Consider the following 20,517-nt stretch of genomic DNA (forward strand, 5'->3'; position numbering starts at 1 on the left):
GCTATATCGTAGCTAAATAATAAAGGATCTATCTTTCTATGTATTCGCAGCACATTACACATGTAGTTTCTGACCATTGTGTTTAAAAATTGATATAGGCTTTCTCTAACATAGAACTGTATCACTGCACTGTTACAGAGCAATGAAAACTTTTCGTCGTCTTACACGAATCGAGTTAGCTTTATTTTTTCATCGCAACTGAAATACGATAGTGTAAACGAGTTTCTTAGTTTCCCTTTTCTGTTTGTTAACTGATTTACACAGCTGGCTATATAAATTACTTAGCTCTTTGTGCACCACAGGTGGCGAATTTGTTCGCGAAGGACGAAATAGACGAGATAACGGGGGAGCTTATCCCAGTGATGAAGGCGAAGGCGCCGAAGAGACCCCCGACGGCGGACAACTTGTACGATTTCTTCATCTCGAGATCAAGATCCAACATTCATTTGGTGCTGTGCTTCTCGCCGGTGGGCGAGAAATTCCGCTCACGGGCGCTGAAGTTCCCGGGGCTGATCTCGGGGTGTACTATGGACTGGTTCTCCCGATGGCCGCGGGATGCGCTAGTCGCCGTCTCCAACCACTTCCTGAAGGAATTCTACATCGTCTGCTCGCCAAATGTCAAGCAGCAAGTAAGTCGCATTATTACGACCAGTCTCTTGATAACAAAATGAACTATGTTTCTCTCACATTAAAAGTATGTTCAATCATAATGTATACATTTTCCTACGTATATCAATACTCCTCGAAGCCCCATAAAGTGTGCGACAAAAATGTACAAGGTTGGACCAAGAAATAGATTACAAAACTTGATAGCGATCTCAACGCTGCAAGTACTAACCTCAAATTTATTTTCCTTTTCAGCATACTCCCGCTGTAAATTTAAATACTTATCCCATCTATTGACAAAGTTTTGAAAGCCACCAACAAATAATTATTGTGGCAGCTGAAGCGACCAACAAGTAACCTCGTGAGTCACGGCCTCATCATCTTTAAAGTGCTGTTCACACATACGATTTCTGAACTGGTCAAAAAAGATGAAAATCACTGGGGGGCGGGGCTGCGCGTTTTATGTACCATTCGTTTCCAGTTAAATGTTTGCAACTGCCCCCGCCTCTGCCTGTCTGAAGGCAGACATTGTCATCCTGGAAAATCACAGGAGTCCACCTCTTTGGCGACTTGAGGCCTGTCGCAGTTCCTGCAGAGTGTTACAGTAAAATGCGGTACTAATAGTCTAACCATAAAGTTCGACTTGAACAAGATGACACCCTGCATGTTCCCCTAGTAAACAACTGAAGGCCTCCAGTGCTTTATGCTCGCAACACCCAACTACAAGTGCCCCATTCCCTACAATGTTCGCCGTAATGTTCTGCAGGTTGTTATTTTTTGACGACTTCCCCCTTCATAGGGTTGGATTCTGTGACTACGAACCACATTGAGATGCTGCTTTCACGCACAGAAGCCGGTCGTGTATAAATCATAACTTAACAGCTGTATGCGGTTTTATTCAAGTTCAATTTACCATATTTTATAATTACACTGAAACGCCAAAGAAACTGGTATAGGCATGCATATCCAACTGAAGAGACATGTAAACAGGCAGAATACCACGCTGCGGTCGAAAACGCCTATATGAGATAAGTGTCTGGCGCAGTTTTTAAATCGGCAACTGCTGCTACAATGGCAAGTTATCAAAATTGAAGTCACTTTGAACATGGTGTTATAGTCGGCGCACGAGCGATGAGACACACCATCTCTGAGGAGCGACGAAGTGGGGATTTTCCCGTGCGACCATCTCATGAGTATACCGTGAATATTAGGAGTCCGGTAAGACGTCAAATCTCCGGCATCGCTGCGGCCGAAAGAAGATCCTGCAAGAACGCGACCAACGACGACTGAAGAGAATCGTTCAGCGTGACAGAAGTGCAATCCTCCCGCAAATTATTGCAGATTTCAATGCTGAGCCATCAACAAGTGTCAGCGTGCGAACCATTCAACGAGACATCATCGATATGTGCTTTCGGAGCAGAAGGCCCATTCGTGTGCCCTTGATGATTGCACGACAAAATGCTTTACGCCTCGCCTGGGCCCGGAAAAACCGACATTGGAGTGTTGATGACTGAGAACATATTGCCTGATCCTGGTCGGATGAGTCTCATTTCAAATTTTATCGAGCGGATGGACTTGTACGGGTATGGAGGCAACCGCATGGACCCATGGCTCCTACGTGTCAGCAGCGGGACTGTTCAAGCTCTTGGAGGCAATGTAATGGTGTGGGGCGTGTGCACTTGGAGTGATATCGGACCCCTGATACGTCTAGACACAGGTGACACTTAGATACCTGCCTCATCTCCTGCATCCATTCATGCCTGTTGTGCATACCAACGGACTTGTGTAATTCCCGCAGGGCAATGCGACACCCCGCACGTCCAGAATTGCTACATAGTTGCTCCAGAAACACTCTTCTGAGTTTAAACACTTCCGCTGGCCACCAAACACCCCAGAGACATGAACATTATTGAGCGTATCTTGGATGCCTTGCAACGTGCTGTTCAGAAGAGATCTCCACCCCTCGTACTCTTACGGATTTACGGCAGTCCTGCAGGATTCATGGTGTCATTTCCCCCCAGCACTAATTCAGACATTAGTCGAGTCCATGAACTTTTCTAAGAGCCAAAAAATAAACGATTCAATTCTGTTTCAGCCACGAAACTAAATTATTTTCAAAAGATCATTACTATTATCATAATTTTGTAAGACTCCAATATTCATTATTTTTTTTATTTATGAATTTGGCCAGCTATGGACCGCATACAACTTAAGACTTACGGTGTTTCTTTTTCTTCCGTTCTTCCCAGTACTTCTTCATTTTCTCGCCAACTGCTCGTCTCTGCTCATCTGTCCACACTCTCTTGGGTCGAGGTTTAGGCTCATCTTCTTCATATTTGGCGTTTTCTATCGGTAGCCTGAAGTGATTCCTGTAACACCTATTTTGTTGGCGTCTATCTTTACTGCTTCTATCCATCCTACAGTTTTTTTTCAGCTTACTAACGTAATTAAAAATTTTCTTTGTAATCCGTGTTTCTTCCATTCTTTTTAAATGTCCATAAAATTTTAGTCTTCTCTTCCTCATTGTATCTGTGATTTTTTTTTTGTATTTTTGTATAGGTCTTCATTTCTCCTTTTAATCCACCTATTATCTTTGTTTTTCTCAGGACCTAGAATTTTTTTGTATTTTTCTCTCTCTTTTTACAAGTTCTCTTAATTCAGCTTTCTTATTCAATGTTAGGCACTCTGATCCTTACGCTGCTTGTGTCCTAATAACTGAATTATAATGTTTAATGTTCGCTTGTATGGATATTGATTTCTTATTGTAGTTGTTTTGTGTTGATTAATATTCATTATATAAGTTATCAAATATTACTTTTCCTCAATTAGTAGCACACAGTTTTTCTCAGTTAGTCTACCCACTGCACACATATGTTGTGCTTTTTCCCGTACATCGTTGATGATAAAAGTGAGGCATATATGTAACAAATGCTAAATATATCCAGAAAATGTCTCCTTCAAGTTGTAGATAGTACCTGCAGCAGTACAGAAATTCCTTCATTACTCGCTACGAAACAAATAAATGAATTAAATGACAGACGACACAGCAGTAACTAGATAAGGACTACTGTAGTGCTGTGCACACAGTTATTATATGACTGGTTATAGACAAAGCATAAACATCCAGAAGTCGTCTAATTTCTGCCAATTCAGAAGAACGGAGTGCAACAATGAAGTGATTTGCGAACAGTAAGTATAGTGCACATATCTGAACTTGATTGACTTTAAATATGGCTGCAGTGTGCAGGTCAAGCAAGTGCTGCAATGGAGAGGAGTAATGCAGGGGAAGCATGTTTTGTAACAAGTATCTACTCTCATTGTGGATAGTTAGCTTTCTTTTCTGAGAAGGAGTTGTGGGTAGCACTTGCGATCCAGCACTAATTCCTTCGTCATTCATTCTAACACACAACAAATACACACACACAAACTAAATATCATTCGTCTTTCATCATTTTAAAAATAATAGAGTTGCAAGAAAAGTCTTTCATTCTACAGTTTAATTAGGTCCTAATGTTGGTAGTAATGTTGGTGATGGGAAGGGGGCAACAGATCGCGTGGGTAAGGGATGGGGGTGAGGGAGGGAGGGGGGGGGGGGGCGGGAAGGGTGGCGGTATTAGCTAATGTCTGCTTGCACACAGGGATAATGACCTTAGAAAGGTTGGGAACCACTGTTCCAAATCCTCGAGAATATTCCTACCATCTGTTGATCGATATGTACACTACTGGCCATTAAAATTGCTACACCACGAAGATGACCTGCTACAGACGCGAAGTTTAACCGACAGGAAGAAGATGCTGTGATTTGCAAATGATTAGCTTTTCAGAGCATTCACACAAGGTTGGCGCCGGTGGCGACACTTACAACGTGCTGACATGAGGGAAGTTTCCAACCAATTTCTCATACACAAACAGCAGTTGACCGGCGTTGCCTGGTGAAACGTTGTTGTGATGCCTCGTGTAAGGAGGAGAAATGCGTACCATCATCCGACTTTGATAAAGGTCCGGTTGTAGCCTATCGCGATTGCGCTTTATCGTATCGCGACATTGCTGCTCGCGTTGGTCGAGATCCAATTACTGTTGGCAGAATAAGGAATCGGTGGGTTCAGGAGGGTAATGCGGAACACCGTGCTGGATCCCAACGGCCTCGTATCACTAGCAGTCGAGATGACAGGCATCTTATCCACATGGCTGTAACGGATCGTGCAGCTACGTCTCGATCCCTGAGCCAACAGATTGGGACGTTTGCAAGATAACAACCATCTGCACGAACAGTTCGACGACGTTTGCAGCAGCATGGACTTTCAGCTCGGAGACCATGGCTGCGGTTACCCTTGACGCTGCATCACAGACAGGAGCGCCTGCGATGGTGTACTCAACGACGAACCTGGGTGCACGAATGGCAAAACGTCATTTTTTCGGATGAACCCAGGTTATGTTTACAGTATCATGATGGTCGCATCCGTGTTTGGCGACATCGCTGTGTACGCACATTGGAAGCGTGTATTCGTCATCGCCATACTGGCGTATCACCCAGCGTGATGGTATGGGGTGCCATTGGTTACACGTCTCAGTCACCTCTTGTTCGCATTAACGGCACTTTGAACAGTGGACGTTACATTTCAGATGTGTTACGTCCAGTGGCTCTACCCTTCATTCGATCCCTGCGAAACCCTACATTTCAGCAGGATAATGCACGACCGCATGTTGCAGGTACTCTACGGGCCTTTCTGGATACAGAAAATGTTCGACTGCTGCCCTGGCCAGCACTTTCTCCAGATCTCTCACCAATTGAAACCGTCTGGTCAATGGTGGCCGAGCAACTCGCTCGTCACAATACGCCAGTCACTACTCTTGATGAACTGTGGTATCGTGTTGAAGGTGCATGGACAGCTGTACCTGTACACTCCATCCAAGCTCTGTTTGACTCAATGCCCAGGCGCATCAAGGCCGTTACTACGGCCAGAGGTGGTTGTTCTGGGTACTGATTTCTCAGGATATATGCACCCAAATTGCGTGAAAATGTAATCACATGTCAGTTCTAGTATAATATATTTGTTCAATGAATACCCGTTTATCATCTGCATTTCTTCTTGGTGTAGCAATTTTAATGACCAGTTGTGTATTATATATTAATCAGTCAATCTAAGCCAAGTAAGAATAAAAATGAAAAGCATCTATCGTTTTAGACCAGCTCCTAATTTTTTTCCTATTATTGTAAAGACATAGCTTCAGTTTCAATGAGACTATTTAAATTCGCACTACAGCGATAGGTATATTGTGACGCTACACACATTGTGTTGTTGCAGTTAATCGAAGTGATGGGAGACGTGCACGACGGAGTGGCAGACACATGCATCCAGTACTATGAGCGCTTCCGCAGGCAGACGTACGTCACCCCCAAGTCTTTCTTGTCGTTCTTGGACGGATACCAGAAGATCTACACGGGACGCAGGGAGAACATCGAGATGATGGCGTCTCGCATGAACACGGGGCTCGGAAAGTTGGTGGAGGCAGCGGCAAGCGTCGACCTGCTACGCAAAGACCTAGAGGTAACGTTTTCTCATCGGACACCTCCTTTCGTTTACGTTTTCGTCCACACCTGCATCTATATGCACATGTGTACTCCGAAAGCCGCGCAGTGCGTGGCAAAAGTTACATCGCACCAAATTATTTTCTATTGCATTTGGGTTATGAGGAAGAGGGAAAATGGGCTATATAACTCGATACATGCTCTAACATCACCCCCTTTGGTACACTCAAAATCCCTGCCTGAGATATTCGATGTAGGCGGTAGAACTGTGGTACAGTCTATCGAATACCGATTCTGTAAATTTATATGACAGGGCTTTGCGAGAAAAACATCGCCTTTGCTTACACTTAAGTTCACCCAGCATCTCTGCTATACTTCCTCATGGAGTATAGCGACTTAATACGATCTTAGCAGCGCTTGTTTCAATTAGTTCGATGCCCGCATTCTTGCATGCTTGATAAGAACTCCAAACTCTGAAACAGCTGAGCTAGTGTCTTGTATGGGATTTCATTTACAAGTGCACTACTTTTTCCCAGAAATTTCCAACAAATTTTACGTATAAGTTCCGTTTCATGTAGCTTCTTAGTGTTACCCCACACAATTAAACTGTGTGACAGACTCAAATGTTCACCACTCATCGTGCAATTGCACACTGTTGAGTTCTTTCCCTTCGTTAAGTGCATTACGTCACATTTTTCCACATTTAGAGTGAGCTTCCTTTCACCGAGTGGAAATGTTGTCCAAGTCTTCTTGCATTTTAAAATCATCTTCAAACGACAATACATCTCTGTATACAATCACTTTGTGACCGAATACACGATAGTGCTACTAATCCTACAGATGAACTAACCCCCCCCCCCCCTCTCCTCATCCCGCTCGCAGTTTAAAATTCTTCAACTTTCATTCTTTTTTGCATGCTGGATGACACAGCTTTTGGTTAGTGCTTCACATTGATAGCCTCAAGTTTTCTTACTTCTTTGTGACACTCAAAATCTTTCGCCGAATCAAGTTTATCTAGAAACGACGACTCATTTTCTGCTAACACCCGAAACAGATTATCTTACTGATGCTGTGTTGCTTGTATTCTTTGAAGTTCCTTTATGTGCATGTGTTCTGTTTAACTGACTGTAAGATCAGTCGACACGCTGTTTCTTTAATACCCGGTTGTGAGTTACTGTGAGGCCGATTTTATGCTGTTTACGGTCATGAAAGATTACAAATGATTTTATAAAGATCTTGTAACTTCCAGGACTTTCTATTCCGAATACTTTTGTCTTCTACAGATATTGTAGGATGATTCACGGTTTCCACATACTTCTTCTAACAGCTCAGATTTTTATTTTTGGTCCAGTTCGTCGACTCTATTGTTCACCGAATGTTTACTTCTCTAAGCCTTGGGTTCAGTTGTCCTAGTCTCTTTGCCAATCAAAAACTTCAACATGTTTAACAATCATTGTAGCCTATAATTCTTCAAATACTGCTTCTTCCTCATTACAATTCAACTCAGTGAACAGTACGTTATTTGCATCATAAGTAAAAGCTACTACTTATCGATGACAGTACCTGAATATTCTTCCTCGCTGCACTATCCTGTATCATCTTCCCTATCTCTGGCATATTTCTTCGTCAATATCTACTCTACATTCTCTCTATTGGACCATAGCTTTAGAGATCCCAGCCTACTACACTTTTTAAACTCTTCTGCTTCCTTTAGCCTGATACTATCCTCGCAACCTCCTTCATACGTTTTTTGTGTGCATCTTTCAGGAAATATTTCTATCTCATCCCTTTTTGGATATTTTAAGCTCATGTATTTATTTATTCACTAACTAATAGCTTTTCTTTGAAAAGCATCTTTTTTTCTATATAAACCTTGACACCGAGAACTGAAATTAAGATTGGCGAGTCCGTAATTAGCGATGATACTCCCAGACCGTGCAAGCGAGATTAGTAAAAGGTTAACACTTAACAAGGGGAGGCCGCCAATTGTGAAATTCAGATTCGATTCATACTGCGCATAATAAAAGCTCATGACCAGAGGTGTAATGTGGCAAAGCACCAAGATGCACTTCTCAGCCGTTGTCGAGAAAATCGACAGTTAAAAGAAACCGTTGCAGTGAAATACTCTCTACGATTAATAATTTTCTACAGCGTCGTGGCGCAGCGGTAAGCGCTCGGGTTCGTAATCCGAAGGTCGTCGGATCGAATCTCGCGCCATGGCACTTTTTTTTTATTATTAGTTTTTTGTAATTCAAATATATATATATATATATATATATATATATATATATATATATATATATATATATATATATATATATACATACTATTAATGAATTGCTTATGCATGTTGGTGAAGGCGGATCGCTCTCCAATTGTACCGCCTCCATTTTTCCCTTTTTTTTAACAGGGTGTACCAAAGCTTTCCCGTCCGCACTGATTTTCGACGATGTTATAAGTTGCGCTAGGGACCGCATCTACCTTCTTTCGAAGTTAGCACGCAACTACGCTGTTATGCGGCGGCTCGTTTCGGCCCATTCAACATCTGTCCTTCAAGTGTAACGAGCGAGTAACGGAGTTTATATTTCATACCTGCCACAGCAAATTTGTGTTCGTGGTGTCTCTATTCTATTTCGAACGTTTGACTTACGCTATACGTATTCGTTTCGGAATATCGTTTCTACGTCTTCCGTTAACTATACGTGGATAACATTATGAAGATAATTAATATCATTTGTGAAATACAACTTTGTTTGCGGAAAACATAATGATGTTCGAAGTCGCCAGTTTTTCCACGACAAACGACTTTCAACAACTTATTATATGCATAATTGTTGCAACTGATTGCCTGGAATTATATATATATATATATATATATATATATATATATATATATATATATATATATATATATATATATATTGGAAAAAAACAAATACTAAAAAAAAAAGTTTGCATGGCGCGAGATTTGATCCGGCGACCTTCGGGTTACGAACCCGAGCGCTTACCGCTGCGCCACGACGCTGTAGAAAATTAATAATCGTAGAGAGTATTTCACTGCAACGGTTTCTTTTAACTGTCGATTTTCTCGACAACGGCTGAGAAGTGCATCTTGGTGCTTTGCCACATTACACCTCTGGCCATGAGCTTTTATTATGCGCAGTATGAATCGAATCTGAATTTCACAATTGGCGGCCTCCCCTTGTTAGATCAATATACGTGACAACATCCTTCAACAAGAACATGGCTGTGGCAGTGATTCGGCTGGGCCTGGCAGTGAACAGTATGATTTGCAACCTGTGCATTTTACAACTCATTAGTCAATACAAGTCGTTGAGTACCATGTACTCTACTCTGCCTCACCTTCCACTTCTGTACGTATCCCCTGCATGTACCTCCCAGCAATGAATCAAGTTGCTCTATGCCCCAAGTTCTTCGAACATCTCAGTAATCGTCTCCCTACAGAACCCCTCATTCTTACAATTCCACACGTTCCATGCCCTGCCATAAGGAACGTAAAATGGGATGTAGCCGACAATGTAAACATTTATTTAAAAAATCATTACAGCCACAGTTATGAACGTACAGATCCGAAATTTTGCTGTGTAAATAAAAAGAGCTGTGTTTTAATGGAAAAATACAGTAAAAGCCCCAGGATTAATATTTTGCCGAAAACATGGATTTTTTAATTTTTTATTGTCTTTTTATAAAAAGCCGTGACTCGGATTCTAGTGGTGTAACGAATTTAAAAATTTTACTGTAGGTTCCTAAGAAGTTTATAACACGACTGAACTACAATCATTGAAATATTAAAAATTTTATTATTTGAAAAGTTCTGAATTTTACATATTCAAAATTAGGTTTTTTCCTACGTATAATCCTATAAATCAAAATGAAATAGAAGGATTTTATATTTTTTACTTCCAATGAGACAACAACATGTTTCAAATAACTCCTGAATATTTCATAGCATTAGCGCATATAGTTTTTGAGAAAAGGCTTCTAATATTGCAAAAAATGTAAAACGGAGAAAGTGCGACTGAAAGATTTTCTTCTTATATTTCTATATGTAATAAACCTATCTCAATTTTAAAATCCTACATACTGATGTTCCTCATCCTCCAACTTTTTCTTCTTTCCGCTTCGAATTTGCCGGGCCTATATTTTTGCTAAGACAGTGATCTGCCAGCTTTCTTGACCCTGCTCTCATCGATGGTGTAACATGCCTCTTTTTGTAGTAAACACACCTGGATTTACACCAACTCTCCCCTTCACTTCAATTCTGCCATTATTTCTCTATTTAAAACATAAAAATTCATCACAGACACCTGTTTTTAGTACATAATGTCCACAGTATGTCCTTTTTGAACACCTAATCCATATTAAAATTACCTAGGGCTTTCATTCGCATTTTGTATTTTGCCATGAAGACACTCCTCAACAAATCAGAGTTTGCAGGATGTCTGATTACGTGCTTCATTGCATTTATCACAGGTTCTGACAGTGAGTGTTTATGTGAACAGGTTTCCTTTACTGTTTGTACTTACAGCAATAGTCTTTTGTGAACAGTTTATGCATCGGTCTTTGGTCGGTGAATAACATGCAAAAGTAAACTGCCCACAGTGGACGCTTCATTGCCTCTAAATTGTTTGTATTTTTCCTTCTAGCTCTCCCATAATGTGACTGAAGAGAATCAATTTCTTTAATAGTTCCTCCTTGTTCTTCTCCATCCTCAGGCGTTCCACATTTCTACTCTTTCAGCAACTGACGAAACATATCATTAAGCGTCTTTTGTGTGTGGCCATCGCATTCTAACTTTCGTATTGGAGTATTTTATGGTTTATTATCTATAACAGCTTTGAAAAAAAGAAGAGTCCCCACTACCATTTCCCAAATGTCTGAAAAGATGAAAGCGGCTGCGAGTGCTGAGTTTAATATCTTAATATCTTAAAAGCATTTTAGATTTTGACATCAAGATAAAATTTATGCACAAAATAGATTAATCTCTGTAGATTAGGAAAATAATATTCATGAAAAACCGATTTTTTGAGCCCAAATCCATTACATCCACCCTTAACTGACAACTTTTCCTGATCCAGAAACATTCAAATTTAGTTAGCCTTCGAACCAGTTGTAGTCTGTTTTCTGTACCCTTCTGAATTAAGGATCTGTTAAGTTCTGTTACCCACACCGAACTCCGAAATGTATATACGTTTGCGTGCTACCCTGTTAACATAGCTACCATCTTGAAAGATGGGAATGTCTACAACTTACTTACCATGAGGATGTAGAAGAAAGGCCACCACTTGGTCACCGAGAATGCTGAAATAAATATCCTTGTTCTTATTCATGGTAACCTAAACAAATGAGCCCAATTCAGATACTAAAAATCCCACAAACCATCATAAAGCCAAGTCTGACCTGAACTACGGGTACAAATTCTACACAGTGCAGGTTAAACACCTCGTGGTCCGTTGACGCACGTACTATTTTAAAAGAGGCAAAATCGCGACTCGCTAGACCTCCGGTGAGTTACTGTCCAAATTGTGTTGTTTGTCACATTGAAGAGATGCAGCTTTATGAATCACTGTGAGCAATGGCCTTGTACGAGCTACCCGACTCCAAATGTCCAATAAAACAGTTCCTTTCGAATACCCGCTCAGAAAGTGGTCACAACTGGACTGTATTTACTGACAGCAACAATTCCTATCAAATCTCATCCCTGTTGGTTGAGGGTCTCTTTATTATCCCTACATGCGTTGATACACTGACATATCAAGCAACTGCATTCATAATATCGCCATGGCACATCCAAACACGATAACTCTAACCAGCGTCCAAACACGGTAACTCTGGCCATAGGCATGTCCAAACTCGATAGCTCTGGCCATGGACAGCACCAAACATGATAGCTGTGACCATGCACAAGTCCAAACACGATAGCTTTGACCATGTACACGTCCACACTCGATAGGTCTGGCTATGGGCTCGTCCAAACACAATAGCAATGGCCATGGAAACGTCCAACACGATCGCTTTGCCTATGGTCACGTCCAAACAGGAGAGCTCTGGCATGGACACATCCAAACACGATAGCTCTGGCATTGGGCACGTCCAAACGCAATAGCTATGGCTATGGACATACCCAAACACGATAGCTTTGGCCATGGACACAAACACGTTAACTCGGGCCATGGACACATCCAGATTCAAGAGCTCTGGCCACGGGACCTCCAAACAGAATAGCTCTGCCTATGGCCACGTCCAAACACAATAGCTCTAACCATGGGCACATCCAAACATAATAGCTCTGGCAGCAGACACATCCAAACACGATAGTTCCTTTCTAGCTTTGTTTCAGATCTCCACATCGACCCATCTTACTGTGCTGATCCCATACAGTCGATCGGTATATGCGTAGCGCTTCTCTGCCATGATCTATGTCAGCAGTGAAGCCTCACGTGTCCACCTGGTACCACTTCTACATTGTCTACAGCAATCCAAAGTGACCAGTGGGCTCGATTCATGGAGGTGACAAATATTTGTACAGCGTGCTTAAGAGCGTCCGACCACCACCAAAGAATCACATATTAGCCCCAGTTCACACAATGCATCGTGCTGCGCAGGTGATGGAGGTGGAGATCAAGAAGGCGTCGGCACGCGCCGAAGAGGTGCTGGTCGTAGTGACAGCGTCCGCAGAGGCTGCGGAGGTGGTCAAAGCGGAGGTGCAGGTAGTGAAGGACCGCGCTCAGGCGCTCGTCGACGTCATCGCCGTGGACAAGGCAGAGGCCGACAAGAAACTAGTAGCGGCCATGCCTGCCCTGGAGGCAGCCGAGGCAGCTCTGCTCACCATTAAGGTGAGTATCATTAACGGTGTATTTGTTTACTGTAATAATTAACAGTCTTGGTTGGGTATCTACATATATAGAAAGATTGCATACATAAAGGTGTAGGCGGTGGGCTAGTATATTCAGTTAATATTTTTTGTGTGTATTCGTATTTAGCTGTATAAGTTTTGCGTCTCTGAGGCAGAAATGTAGAAACATGGATAGCCGCCAAACAGCCACACTTCGGTTGTGGTGTATACTAGAACAGTCACTGTAACTCTAGCATACGAAGTGTGATCAAAAAGCAAAGGGAATTTCTTAATTTCGTGGGATTTATACATCCAATTTTCAAATTTTTTTTTAGCTTGTTGGTACACATGTTCTTGTTGTAAGTTTGCATTTTCAGCTATTTTGAATATTTAGTTTATTGGTGACAGTCGACAAGGTTATACGTATTTTCGAATGCTTGGAGAATTTTTATTTTCGAAAAAGATGAATCAAAGAATCTGCATTAAATTTTGCTTGAAAAATAAACTACAGTAACGCATTCGAAATGTTGACTATGGTTCAAATGGCTCTGAGCACTATGGGACTTAACTGCTGAGGTCATCAGTCCCCTAGAACTTAGAATTACTAAAACCTAACTAACCTAAGGACGTCACACACATCCATGCCCGAGGCAGGATTCGAACCTGCGACCGTAGCGGTCGCGCAGTTCCAAACTGTAGCGCCTAGAACCGCTCGGCCACTCCGGCCGGCTTGTTGACTATGGCTTTTGGTGAATCTACTATGCGGAAGACAAGAATATACGAGTTGTATAAACGTTTCATAGAGGGTCGAGAAGACAGTGAAGGCTGTGACTGCCCTGGACACCCTAGCACATCAGTTACTGACGAGTATGTGGAAGAAGTAAAGAAAATGGCCCTGGAAAATCGCCGTATCACCGTCAGAGAGGTTGCTGATGATGTCGGTATATTCTTAGGCTCAAGCCAAGCAATTTTTTTCTGCTGCGCGAAAGCATGATACGTGGAGCAGCGAAGTTTGTCCAGAAATTGTTAAATTTCGACCAAAAATTACGTCGCTCATAAATTGGTCAATGAAGTCGACAACCATCCAGATCTTCTAAAGAAGGTTATAACAGCTGACGAAGCATGGGTATACGGGTATGACGTCGAAACCAAGGCCCAATCATGCCAATGGAAACTGCCTGAAGAGCCAGTACCAAGAAAAATTCGACGAGTTTAATAACATATGAAGGTTCTTCTCACTGTTTCTTCGATTGCAATATCGAACAGGCAGCATGAGTTCCTGGCTTATGGCAGTACGGTCAATAAGGAATACTACTTGGAAGTTACGCGCCGTTGCATGAGAGAGTTCGAAGAAAACGACCAGAATTGTGGCAAAACGACTCGTGGAAATTGCAACACGACAATTGCTACCGCTCACACCTCAACGCTTGTTCGTTTTTTGTTGGCAAAATACAAAACTGATATAATGCCTGACCCACCGTATTCGCCGGACCTGTTCCCCTGCGACTTCTTCTATTCCCGAGGCTGAAGAGAACCGTGATAGGACGTCGTTTTGCAACCACCGATGAGAAAAAACAGAACTTCTAAAGGACCTGAACACCATAATGAAAACTGAGTTGCAGAAGTGCTTCCAAGATTGAAAAAGCGCTGGCATAAATGTGTTATATCTGAGGGGGATTATTTTGAAGCGGAAAAAGTTGATGTTGATGACTAAATAAAGATTCTTTCAGAAAAACAAAAATTCCCGTTGCTTTTGATCACACGTCGTCTGTACTCGTATTTTGTAGGGTGTGGCACACCTTCCTATCTCGTACGCTAGCACGGTGCACTTTACTGGCTCCCATACACGACCAAGCAATTTGCCAAATTTTACAGGTTTGTCAGACATCTGACCGTAAGCAGGGCTGTTTGACGTGTTTGAGAGAACTTTTATTGACGATAGATTTGACAAGATGGCGGACATTGTGCTGATGTCTCGCCGCGGATATTTAGCAAACAAATGTTTTACTACAGTTTGTCTTATTATATCGTAAGTTTCCAAAACTGTGGAAACTACGGTCAAGGATAGAAGCAAAATATCACTGGCAGTTACCAAAATGGTAGAGGTGTTGCGTTTTCCCAGCCATATATTACGTGGGAGGGGGTTAAGAAGAAAATTAGTGTTCTACGCACAACATACAAGCAGGGATTGAATAAAATTTTAAAAATCGTAGCTCTCCGGTTCTTCCATAGACGATATATATGTTTCCACGTTGTGACATTTTCATAAACTCTCATTTTTAGTAGATGAGAATAAATTTTCGCATATCTTACGTATGTCTAGTTTTTCAATGTGAGAGCGAAGTAACTTGATTATTAAAAGTTTGACTGTCCGTTCGGAGGAAGTTGATATAATTATCAGATTCTGTGTGTAATATTTCCTTTAGCAGATTCTTGAATTTCAACGATTCCTTGGATCTCTCTTCCTTGTTTTCTTTTTCTTCTTTAAACACAGTGCTAAATTCAATGCAAAAAATGTTTTGTCTCAATTGGTAGCCACTCCCACTAGTTTCAAAATACTTGACGACGCGAACAGCGTCTGTTTCAAAGTTGTTGCTACGTGTACGGGTTTGTATGATAAACCCGTGGGTAGAAATGAGCGAATTTGACAAACAAGTTTGGTAGTGGACGGAGGCCTTAAGCCATACGAGCATATTTGCTCTCATTGGTGGCTTAGTTTTGTTAAGTGGTTTACTTCTTACAGTGCCTGATACACCCAACATTTTTCTATGGCTCTTCTTCTTCCAGTACCTGATATAGCCAAAAATTTTCTATCTGTAATATCGTGCAAGAGAGGTCTTCTTTACAAGATGTGTTAATTACTGTTATCTTCCGACTTCCAACAACAGTAAAGATAGAGTTATGTTCACCCATTCCCTATCAACATTGTTTTTTGAGATTTTGTCTCTCCACGACATTTTATCCGTTTTTCTACAGACTAACATCTCGTGACTTTCTAAATATTGCCTTAACCTATTCTTCCGCACATAGTTTGTGCCATAGAGAGCAAAACTCTACATCTAATAGTTTACTGTCTGCTTTCGCTAATCTGTTCTGAGCCTATTTGCCCGTAGCGTTTTCATCTGAATGTAGCCTTTGCAATAGCAATCCTTAAAATTTTTGTAAATTTTGTTAACAGTTTCAATAACTCTCCCTACGACTCCAAACTAGGCAACAGAAATGTCGCACACATTTGCCTGTATGCCACTGCACTACTGTTGCTACAGCAAGAGCTTTTCTACATCTTGACTACCTTTGGATATGTATAAACAATGCTCTGTCTCTAATCGGTGATGAAATATAACATATTTTCATATCTTCTGATACCTGTTTTCTGTTGTATTTTATAGCCTTTGAAAATGACGGAATGTCGAAACGTTTAAGGTGATTTTGGAAATGTGGTCTAGACATCAGAAAAGTTATTTAATAAATAATTATACCCTCCGAAACAATGTGCTATATGACTAACTATAAACGGTCAAAATATGCGAGAAGTTTATGTTGAGCTGACATACATCTCTGCAGGCATCGTATGTAATAATAAGAATGTAATTTTCAAGAGATTGTCGACGAAATCCGCTTTGTATAAGTATTTATTTTATCATCAGCCAGGTTATCTGGAATTTAGTGTACGGCTGACATCAACCCTCACATAAAACGAGATGTACCTATCGACAGGACGATATATGGTGGTGATAAGTACCCCTTAACTTTCTGTAGTATCGTCTTCTGCATTTATAAACATTGACGATGCGCTACACTGATTTTATTGTACCTCCATCGTGTTTGTCAACTGTAAATATGACTGCTTATGGCAGCATTTGTAGACTTAGAGAAAGCTTTCGACAATGTTGACTGGTATACTCTCTTTCAAATTCTGAAGGTGGCAGGGGTAAAATACATGGAGCAAACGGCTATTTACAATTTGTACAAAACACCAGATGGCAGTTATAAGAGTCGAGGGGCATGAATGGGAAGCAGCGGTTGTTAAGGGAGTGAGAAAGGTTGTAGCCTATCCCCGATGTTATTCAATCAGTATATTGAGCAAGCAGTAAAGGAAACAAAAGAAAAATTTGGAGCAGGAATTAAAATCCATGGAGAAGAAACTAAAACTTTGAGGTTCGCCGATTAGGTTGTAATTCTGTCAGAGACAGCAAAGGACCTGGAAGAGCAGCTGAATGGAATGGACAGTGTCTTGAAAGGAGGATATAAGATGAACATCAACAAAAGCAAAACGAGGATAATGGAATGTAGTCGAATTAAATCGGGTGATGCTGAGGATATTAGATTAGGAATGAGTTTTGCTATTTGGGGAGAGGATATAAAATGTAGACTGGCAATGGCAAGGAAGGCGTTTCTGAAGAAGAGAAATTTGTTAACATCGAGTGTAGATTTAGGTGTCAGGAAGTCTTTTCTGCATGTATTAGTATGGAGTGTAGCCATGTATGGAGGTGAAACGTGGACAATAAATAGTTTAGACAATAAGAGAATAGAAGCTTTCGAAATGTGGTGCTATAGGAGAATGCTGAAGATTAGATGGGTAGATCACGTAACTAATGAGGAGTTATTGAATAGAATTAGGGAGAAGAGGAGTTTGTGGCATAACTTCACTAGAAGAAGGGATCGCTTGGTAGGGCACATTCTGAGGCATCAAGGGATCGCCAATTTAGTATTGGAGGGCAGCGAGGAGGGTAAAAATCGTGGATGGAGACCAAGAGATGAATACGCTAAACAGATTCAGAAGGATGTAGGTTGCAGTAGGTACTGGGAGATGAAGAAGCTTGCACAGGATAGAGTAGCATGGAGAGCTGCATCAAACCAGTCTCTGGACTGAAGACCACAACAACAACAACGGCAGATATTAGTCAAACATAGACCTGGCAGTAGAATAAATTGGTCAGTATTGTAATGCAAATGGCGACATTAGAACGACACTGATTCAAGTGACATTCACATCATTTAGATAAAATTAGGGAAGCGCGTTTGTCTTTGTTTTAAGGAAACGTGTCATTTTTTATGGTTTAATCTTTAATGAAATGTTGACTAATATGTTAGAATAAATTTAAAAAATGTTTTATTGTAAATTTTTATTGGAAGATACAAAAAGGTTGGTTTCTGTTAAATAAATCATTGTATCACTTTGGTAGAAAAAAATACTGAAATTATAGTTGCATTACATCGAAGCACTGAAGAGCCTAGGAGGTAATCAAACTTAACCATCCCCCAATACGGAAGCTAGCATGTTTTCATCGTCCTGGACCTCATCACCCCTTCCTCTCCTGCATACATGCGGAATTGATATGTAAAACATATGATGAACTAGTGGAACAAAGTTAAGAATTTTTTTATGTCTTCCAATTTTTTTACATCTTTCCTACTTTAGCGTGTGCAGGTATGTAGTTTCGGAGGCTTATTAGAAATGCCTGCAAATCTGTCTCATTAGATTTGAAGTCAATCGCTTTATACTTTTTTTCTGTGTAGTAATCATTGTAATGCATAAGGATTGACCCCTATAAGAATGTTATTTTTCGCGTTTGTGATATCTTTGCGTCCCCTCCGAAAACAGCTTGGTAGTCTTTGTAGTGATCTGAAAGGCTTTTTCAAAATCCAGGAACGTGTCAGTCATATCTCGAACTATGAAAGACTCATACTTCGGCAGCCCTGCACGAGGTCCATCCATGCCTGACACGTGCAGATGTCTGTCCTCTTCTTTTGCGCCTATTTTGACTTTTATATAATAAGTTACACGAACTCCAGACTATAAGCCACACTCAAAATGATGTGTTCGACTTGGATCTCTTCAGCTTTTGCATTAAGTCATAGTCATAACTTGATGCCATAACTATCCAAAGGTTGTTTTTCACTTGGATCAGTGTGGCAGGATGTATTTTTCAAAGTAAGACGTTCTTACAGAAGACGGTGGTTTTTGCGCATGAATCAGTGTAGCATAAAAATTTATATATTCTCCCATGCATCAATGCGAAAAGCTCTAATAATGAAAACTGTCATTTGGGTCAGTGTGGCTGCACTGTACCCATAAGACGTTCTTCCAGCAAACCGTGCAAAGTGAACAGTATTAATGAAAGTACACTACAGAAGTTCAAACTAGTGTTAAGAAATAAATTAAACTCACTACAGCTTTTATAACTGCCCTTTTCATCTTGTGTACGTTCTCTCCGTGAAATCGCACAATTTTTATGTCGGATATAATATTTTTATATTATTTCGTGACTGTCGGAATCTCCTTTCCTTTGTCCTTTCATAAACGTTACTAAATTTTTAAATCTGTTTAACAGTTCATTATTTCACACTTTTCACTGTTGTTATTTAACCCATGAAAGCCGACATGTTGGTGTTGATCTGACAGGCCGGTGACATCGCCACGGTGAGGAAGCTGGGCAAGCCTCCGTACCTCATCACACTCATCATGGACGCCGTGCTGATCCTCTTCCAAAAGAAGCTTGACCCAGTCAAGCCTGACATGGAGAAGCAGTTCCTCGTACCATCCTGGGCCGAATCCCTCAAGTGCATGGCAGACTCGCGCTTTCTGTTTAACCTGCAAAACTTTCCCAAAGACAGGATCAATGCCGAGGTAAGATGAATAGTTCTCCTGTCGCATTTCGGACAAAGAGTGAAAACTATCCCTCATTGTTAATGGATTCGTTGGGACAGGTTGTGAAATTTGGCGTTATGCTCGTAAATTTACACTCAATGGCCAAAAATGATGGGGAGGCAAAGGGTCACGTGTCGCTTGTTGGCTGCTGAAGCCTGCACGCTGCAGTTTTCTCTGTATATTTCTAGTAATCTCACCGACAAAAAATTAGTCACTCCTAGAAAAATCATTACAACCAGCGTTTAATGCCGTAAAGTCCACCCCTGCACTTGATAACCGCCTGGATTTGGTTAGGAAGAGAGTCCACGAGTTTGGGTAGGTACATCGCATGCAGATTAAGCCACTCGCTGAGGATTTGATAGCGCAGTCCCACCAAATTGCGGCGATGATGTCGCCGTTTCATCTGCTGTTCCGACATGTCCCTCAGCTTTTCTATGTGGTTCAAGTCAGGTGATTTTTGTAGGCCAATCGAGTTGTAACAGTGAGGATACAGATACTACAAAGTCAGCATACAGATGTTGACTGAAAGGCAAGACCTGATCATTAGAATGTTTAAATCTAGATGCTGGTTCATGTTAGTTGTCACCTCAATGAGCTGGCCCACTTCATGATAAGAAAAGCACACGCAATACATCTCAGACCCACCTACGGCTTGGACCTGACCTTCAGGATGAAATGCTTCATTTGGCTTTCGGTGCACTCAACGACATGCGTTATTTGAATATAGACAGAAACGTGATCGTCAGACCACAATACATTCCGCCAGTTAGCTGCTATCCTCATATGATGGTTTCTAGCTCACTGAAGGCACGCAGCTTTATGTACCAATGTGAGCAATGACCTCTTGCAAGGTGAGCGGCTCCAAACGTTCAT

General features: G+C 41.2%; 1 protein-coding gene across 1 annotated transcript in view; it reads left to right on the forward strand.

Annotated features, from left to right (window-relative positions):
* The window catches only part of LOC124594242 (dynein axonemal heavy chain 8-like), a 619,801-nt gene that overhangs the window by 368,675 nt on the left and 230,609 nt on the right, over positions 1 to 20,517 (forward strand). The window contains exons 28-31 of the mRNA XM_047132606.1: positions 303 to 629; positions 5,913 to 6,155; positions 12,763 to 12,993; positions 19,399 to 19,623. Coding sequence (XP_046988562.1) covers positions 303 to 629; positions 5,913 to 6,155; positions 12,763 to 12,993; positions 19,399 to 19,623 — 1,026 coding nt within the window. The remainder of the gene's footprint in view (positions 1 to 302; positions 630 to 5,912; positions 6,156 to 12,762; positions 12,994 to 19,398; positions 19,624 to 20,517) is intronic.

This window comes from Schistocerca americana, chromosome 2, assembly GCF_021461395.2.
Source record: "Schistocerca americana isolate TAMUIC-IGC-003095 chromosome 2, iqSchAmer2.1, whole genome shotgun sequence".
NCBI lineage: Eukaryota > Metazoa > Arthropoda > Insecta > Orthoptera > Acrididae > Schistocerca > Schistocerca americana.